The sequence below is a fragment of the Loxodonta africana genome, chromosome 2 (genome assembly GCF_030014295.1).
Source record: "Loxodonta africana isolate mLoxAfr1 chromosome 2, mLoxAfr1.hap2, whole genome shotgun sequence".
Lineage (NCBI taxonomy): Eukaryota > Metazoa > Chordata > Mammalia > Proboscidea > Elephantidae > Loxodonta > Loxodonta africana.
This window is the reverse complement of record NC_087343.1, coordinates 214,156,823-214,164,852: the sequence shown is the minus strand read 5'-3', so window position 1 is coordinate 214,164,852 and position 8,030 is coordinate 214,156,823. Positions and strand designations below refer to the sequence as shown.

Below are 8,030 nucleotides of genomic sequence, written 5' to 3'. Positions count from 1 at the left end.
GGCTCATAAAACAGAGATTTAAAAGAACTCAATATCCCTTTCTTTGTCCCCTCCTCAGACACCACATGAATAAAATACCTGCATAAACTCAGAAGGATTTAAGAATGGCTAAGAGGATCATCATTAGCATTATTTAATGGAGCCCCTCAGAACTGCAGATATGTAGCTGAGAAATCTCAACCCCTTCTGTCTGTGTGTGCCTCTCACAGAGACTTAGTTATTAGCTGTCCATTAGGCTCCACCCCATGGCAATTCTATGTATAACAGAATGAAAAGTTGCTAGGTCCTGCAGCATCTGTTTGATTCTCGTTAGACAATATCCTGTTCTTATCCGTACATTTTTCGTTGGATGATTTTTGGAAATAGATGGCTAGACCTTTCTTCCTAGCCCATCTTAATCAGGCACCTCCACTGAAACCTGACCATTTAGGTGACCCTGCTGGGATTTGAAATACTGGTGGCATACCTTCCAGGCACCATAGCAACATATAAGCCACCACAGTACAACAAAGTGAGAGATGGGTGGTGGCTCACTGAGACTAAATTAAAAAAAAAAAAAAACCCATTGCCGTGGAGTCGATTCTAACTCACAGTGACTCCAAAGGACAGAGTAGAACAGCCCCATAGAATTTCCGAGGTTGTAAATCTCTGTGGAAGCAGACTGCCACATCTTTCTCCCAAGGAACAACTGGTAGGTTCGAATCACCAGCCTTTCAGTTAGCAGTTAAATGCTTTAAACACTATGCCACCAGGGCTTCTTCACAGAGACTAAAAACTAAAAAGTCATTGTTGTCAAGTCGATTCCGACTCATAGTGACCCTACAGGACAGAGTAGAACTGCCCCTTTGAGTTTCCAAGGAGCAGCTGGTAGATTCGAACTACCGGCCTTCTGGTTAGCAGCTGTAGCTCTTAACCACTGCACCACCATACCTTCTCACAGAGACTAGCCTACATAAAATACCTGTCCACAAACAGAAGGGCCTTAAATTGCTAGGGATTGTATCATTGATATTAAAGGTAAACATTTGAACCATATGTTTAAAACAGAAAATTTTCAATCTACATGCAAAACGAAAAAACAAAGACTTTAAGGGGTTTGATTCTTTTCTTCAGCACTTGATGAGCACAATCTAACAAGGGACTATCAGGCAAACTGTCAGGATATTTACACACGGTTTACTGACCCTGGTGGTGCAGTGGTTAAGCACTTCGCTGCTAACTAATAGTTAGAACCCACCAGATGCTACCAGAGAAAAGACCTAAAGATCTGTTCTCATAAAGATTACAAGCTAGAAAACCCAATGCAGCAGTTCTACCCTGTCATATATGGTCAATATGAATTGGAATGGATGCAACAGCATACAACTACATTGACTAAGGACATTCTGAGACAGAAGTAAAACGCCCACCAACCCTCCTGAGCTCTACCACACCCATGCACAGCTTTTGCCAACGTCAATGCCTTGGCCTTCTCAATACTATGAACTGAGATAGACTGATGTCCAGCATATATTTGGTGGGCAACAATACACTTATGTGAAGAAAACATGATAAACAACATACATTTATGTATGTATTTGTGTATTATGGGGGAGAGATTTTCTCAGAAACACTGGAAGGTTACACAGGAAACAATTAAAATGGACATAGTTAGCAAATGGTGCTGATATTAACAGAACACAGGTAGTATAGGAGGAAGTCAGCCTTCTGATTACATCTTTTCATATAGTTTTTAAATTCTGAATCATGTGAAAGTTTTATGTGTTAAGGGAGTAATTCAAAAGGAAAGCATACCTGGATATTAAATGTAAACACAAACAAACATTACAGCCTATCAAACTGCCACCACCCATCTGTGAGTCTGTCATACTGTGGTGGCTGGTATGTTGCTGATGCAGGAAGCTATACCACCAGTATTTCAAATACCAACAGGGTTACCCATGGTGGAGAGGTATCAGTGGAGCTTCCAGACTACGGCAGCCTAGGAAGAAAGGCCTGGCAACCTACTTTAGAAAATCAATCAATGAAAAGCTTATGGATCACAACATAACACTGTCTAACATAGGGCTGAGAAGATGACCCCCAGTTTGGAAGTTATCTAGTTATCTAGTGCTGCTATAACAGAAATACCACAAGTGGATAGCTGCAAGAAAGAAGTTTATTCTCTAACAGTCTAGGAGGCCAGAAGTCCAAATTCAGGTCAGCTCCAGGGTAAGGCTTTCTGTGTCAGCTCTGGAGGAAGGTCCTTGTCATCAATCTTCCCCTAGACTAGGAGCTTCTCCATGCAGGAACCCTGGGTCTAAAGGACACACTCTGCTCCCGGCTCTGCTCTCTGCTCCTTTTTTGGTGGTATGAGGTTCCCCTGTCTCTCTGCTCACTTCTCTCTTTTATATCGCAAAAGAGATTGGCTCAAGACACAACCCAATCCTGTAGATTTTGAGCTGTACCTCATTAACATAACTGCCACCTATGCCTCCTCATTAACATCATAGAGGTAGGATTTACAACACATAGGAAAATCACATCAGATGACAAAATGGTGGACAATCACACAATAGTGGGAATCATGGCCTAGCCAAATTGATACACATATTTTTGGGGGGCACAATTCAAGCCATGACACATACCAATGACTGCAAAGATACTGCAGGACTGGGAAACATTTTGTTCTGTTATGCATAAGGTCAAGGAGCCCTGGTTAAGCAATTAGTTAAGCACTTGGCTACTGATAGAAAGCTTGACAGTTCAAACCCACCCAGCGGCTCCATGGGAGGAAGACCTAACAATCTGCTTCTGTAAAGATTACAGCCAAGAAAACCTCACAGGACAGTTCTGTGGTCACATGGGGTCGCTATGAGTTGGAACTGAATCCACAGCACGCAGAAACAACATACGTAAGGTCACCACAAGCTGGAGCCAAGTGGATAGCAGGAAAAAACATCAAACTAATCACATAACCGTGCAGAAGAGAGTTTGTGCTCCAGCCAATGTTTGGGCATGGTAAACTTGTGTTAACGTCCTTAACGTAAATGTGTAAACAGTAAGTACAAAAAGAGAGGGGGAAAAAACTCAGTACTTCACAGAGTATGTTTTTAGTTAGTAGAACTTTAGTATAATTATATTGAAACTATTTAAATGTTACTAGGAACCAACATTTTTATTATTTAAAAAAAAAGATACTAATATAAAATAACAAAGTGACAAGATTTGCCCATTTATACCACTTACCCTATGAATGTTCCTTGCTTCAGCCTAATAAATCAGCCTTGAGCAAATACTTCTGAACACTATTAGAATTCTTGCCTAAAACCCATCCTCCTGCCCAATCTTTGCTTGCCAACTTCTACTTAGTAAGTTTCCAGTGCCCCATGTCACGCAAAACTCACTTTAAAAACCCTTGCCTTACTTCACTCTTATGAACTGAAGTCAGACTTATGCTGAGGTCTCTCTCATATCGCAACAGCCTGAATAAAGTTTAGTTTGCCTACTTAACATTGTTCAGCATCATTTCTTTCACATTTAAAAAAAAAAAACTTAAAATCTTAAATTTGTACTGGGAATAAGAATACGTATTTACGATGTAAGAAAATATGTATTTTAGATGTTCACTGAAAGGCCGAGACAAGATTGACTCAATGGCAACAGGTTTTGGTTTAGCACTGAGCCCATGTATTGCACAGACATGTATTTTCAAAATGAACCAGAGGTTTGGAGAGAAATTGTTGATTCCAGGTCTGCAAAAGGAAACTACAAAGTGATCCATGGACTTCTTTTGGATTCAAACGTTAATAGTGTTGTGCAAAAAACCTATGTGGCTAGTGAAACAAAGAAACTGAATTAACTTTAATTAATTTAAATATAACAATAAACTTGACTCAATTATTGGAAAAGTATGTTTGGCGTAACCCGGGGTTGTGAATCTACTTTTTCAACAGTAATATTTATGAGATATGCTGCTTCTGGATTCTGGAAGACCTATGAGTACAAAAGAAAGGAAATGTAAAATGTCCCATAAATAAATTTATATTGATTACTCCAGTTGTCAATTTCATTTACAATTTTTGCATTGAAAATAACTGAATATATTGGGTTAAGTAAAATTTTTCATTAAAAATTTCACACTTAAATGTTTTTAATTTTTAACATGGCCCTGGTGGCATAGTAATTAAGAGCCCGCCTGTTAAAGAAAAGGTCGGTAGTTCAAATTCACCAGCTATTCCTCAGAAACCCTCTAGGGCAGTTCTTCTGTGTCCTATAGAGTCGCAATGAGTCAGAATCGACTCGACAGGTTCAGGTAATATGGCTACTGAAATATTTTAAATTACATCTTTGACTTACATTACCCTTATACTATACAGACCTCTGCTATACTCAATTCTACATTACAAAAAATACAGAAGACAAACTAATTAAATGAAATCATGACAAAACAAATACAGTGAAATCTGTGAGAGCTGGCACTCAATGGGGCTGCCTTGTTTTTCTGAGTCTCTGACAGGTTTCTGACTTTCACAGGTTCTGACTATCACAGGTTTTACTGTATGAGAATGCCAAACATTTTAACATTTTACAAGACAGGAGAGCGTTTCTGTGTAAGACAGATTAAACAGATTTGCAAACGAAAAGGCAACATGGAAATCTTATTTGGATATTAACTTCAAAAAACCCAACAACTATAACAGATACTTAATGGACAAGTGGACAAATTTTCATTTATTATATGTAACAATAAAGATCTGGGATTTTTTGGTAGGAAACTGGCCTTATTTGTAGGAGATGCATGCTTCTATTAAAGGGTGAAGTGAATGTCTGCAATTGAACATTGGCTGTATCATCAGAACAGTTTATACATACAGACAAATTCTTTACATTTATAAAGCATCTCTCCAGTGTGAATTTTTTTAAGATCAGTGAGGTTTGAGCATGCACAAAAGAATCCCCATATTCCAGATATTCAAAAAGCTTCTCTCCAGGGTGATTTCTTATGTATTCAGTAGGGCATCAGCAATAACTAAATGCTTTCCCACGTTCCTTACATTCATAAAGTCTCCCCCACTGTAAGGTTATTTATATTCAGTAAGCACCAGAGACTGACAAAAAGTCTTTTCCACATTCCTTACTTAAGGCCTCTTTCCACTATGAATTCTTTAATGTGCAGTGAAATGTGAGGACTGAGGAAAGGCTTACACATTCCTTACATTCATAAGGCCTCTCTCCATTATAAGTTCTTATACACTCAGTGAGGTGTGAGGGGTACCTAAAGGCTTTCTCACATTTCCTTACATGCATAAGGCCTCTCACCACTGTGAGTTTTCATATGTGTAGTGAGGTGTGAGGACTGACTAAAGGCTTTGCCACATTCCTGACATTTATAGGGACTCCTGCTACAGTGAGTTCTCATATGTGTAGTGAAGTGTGAAGAATGACTAAACGCTTTGCCACATTCCTTACATTCAAAAGGCCTCCCTCTACAGTGAGTTATATGTGTAGTGAGATGTGAGGACCGAATAAATGTTTTGCCACATTCCTTACATTCATAAGGCCTCTCTCCACTGTGAATTCTTTTATGTTCAGTGAAGTGTGAGGACTGACTAAAGGCTTTCCCACATTCCCTACATTCATAAGGCCTCTCTCCACTGTGAGTTCTCATATGTGCAGTGAGGTCTGACGACTGACTAAATGCTTTCCCACATTCGTTACATTCATAAGGCCTCTCTCCACTGTGAGATCTTATATGTGACTTGAAATGTGAGGACTGACGAAAGGCTTTCCCACATTCATTACATTCATAAGGCTTCTCTCCATAGTGAGCTCTCATATGTATAGCGAGGTGTGAAGACTGACTAAAGGCTTTCCCACATTCCTTACATTCATAAGGCCTCTCACCACTGTGAGTTCTCATATGTCTACGAAGGTTTGAGGGGTGACTAACAGCTTTGCTGCATTCCTTACAAACATACAGCCTCTCTCCACTGTGAACTTTTATATGTGCAGCAAGATCTGAGGACTGACTAAAGGCTTTTCCACACTCCTTACATTCGTAAAGCCTCTCTCCACTGTGAGTTCTCATATGTCTAGCAAGGTTTGAGGGATGACTAATGGCTTTGCCGCATTCCTTACATTCATAAAGCCTCTCACCAGTGTGATTTCTTATATGTGCAATGAGGTTTGAGGACTGACTAAGGGCTTTCCCACATTCATTGCATTCATAAAGCCTCTCTTCACTGTGAATTCTTATGTGTGCACCGAGATCTGAACACTGACTAAAGGCTTTCCCACATTCCTTACATTTATAAGCCCTCTCTCCATGGTGAGTTCTCAAATGTCTAGTGAAACTTGAGGAATGACTAAAGGCTTTGCCGCATTCCTTACATTCATACATCCTCTCTCCACTGTGAATTTTTATAGGTGCAGAGAGGTCTGAGGACCAACTAAAGGCTTTCCCACATTCTTTACATTCATAAAGCCTCTCTCCACTGTGAATTCTTGTATGTGCAGTGAGGTCTGAGGACCAACTAAAGGCTTTCCCACATTCCTTACACTTATAAGCCCCCTCTCCACTGTGAGTCTTCAAATGTCTAGTGAAGCTTGAGGGATGACGAAAGGCTTTGCTGCATTGCTTACATTCATAAAGCCTCTCTCCACTGTGAATTCTTACATGTACAGTGAGGTCTGAAGACTGACTAAAGGCTTTCCCACATTCCTTACATTTATAAGGCCTCTCTCCACTGTGAATTCTCTTATGTCTAGTGAAGCTTGAAGAATAACGAAAGGTTTTGCCACATTCCTTACATTCATACAGCCTCTCTCCACTGTGAATTCTTGAATGTACAATGAGGTATGAGGACCGACTAAAGGCTTTGCCACATTCCTTACATTCATAGGGTTTCCCTCTAGTAAAATTTCTCACAGGAGTGTGGAGGTAAGAGTGACAACTGCAGGCTTCTCCACTTTCCTTACACTGATAGACCTTGCATCCAGAGTGGGAGCTCATACGATGCCTAAGTGAGGAATGAACAATCAAGCATCTTCCACACTCAAGGCATTCAGAGGGATACTCTTCCACAGGAGTTCTCTGGAACATGAAAAGATTTGGAATCCAGCTGAAGGTCTGCTCACATTGATTATCTTCAGTAGTTTCACAGATGTTCTCTACAATATGTCTTCTCTTAAAAATAGGCAGCATGCTGTTGGATACAAATTTGTTACTGTTTCACCATCACCATACACAGTAAACATGTATTTTTTTGCCCTGAATTGTCTCATGTTTCAAAGATTAAATTATCTGGCAGAGATGTTACCATTATTTTTACTGTGTTTCTAAAACATGGGGCTTTCTCATAATTGTATATAAAGGAATTATATTATCAAATATTCAATATCTGAGCCATATTTATGAAAATATTGCACTGTGAAAGTTTTGTGAACATACAGTATTAGAGCTCGTTTTATATACGTATGTAAGATACCTGGATAGCACAAAATGTTTGCACTCAACTAGAATCTAAAGTGGTTTGAACACACCCAGCATGACTGCTATGAGTCAGAATCAATTTGATGGCAACGGGTTTGAGATATATGTATATGTGTGTGTGCGTGTGCCCATGTGTGTGTATGCTTTGCAAACCCCACGGGGTAGAGTTCTACACTGTCCTATAGGATCACTATGTATGAGTCGGAACAGACTCCCAAGCAAAGGGAGTATATATACATATATATGCAGATTAAGTACGTGTGTGTGCATGTGTGTTTGTGTGTATATAGATGTTGTAAGGTGCAGTTGAGTCAGTCAACTGGACCTCATAGTGACCCCATATAAAAGAACAGAAGTGCCCCATAGGGGTTTCCGCGTTACAATTATTATGGAAGCAGACTGCCAGATATTTACCCTGCAGAGCCACTAGGTAGGTTCGAATTGCCAATCTTTCAGTTAGCAGTGGAGTGCTCAAATATTTGTGCCACTTTTGCTCCTTATATAAATATTTTAATGCCGTAATACCTTTTTAGGACTGTCTCCTGAAGCACTGCTG

The 8,030-nt window shown here is 39.7% G+C and overlaps 1 protein-coding gene across 2 annotated transcripts in view; it reads right to left on the bottom strand.

Annotated features, from left to right (window-relative positions):
• Positions 1-1,594: 1,594 nt before the first annotated feature.
• LOC100674473 (zinc finger protein 420-like) overlaps positions 1,595-8,030 on the bottom strand; it is a 47,287-nt gene continuing 40,851 nt past the window's right edge. For both annotated transcript variants that reach the window (XM_023539714.2, XM_064279436.1), the window contains one exon: positions 1,595-7,187. In XM_023539714.2, coding sequence (XP_023395482.2) covers positions 5,270-7,187 — 1,918 coding nt within the window. In that variant the 3' untranslated portion in view covers positions 1,595-5,269. The remainder of the gene's footprint in view (positions 7,188-8,030) is intronic.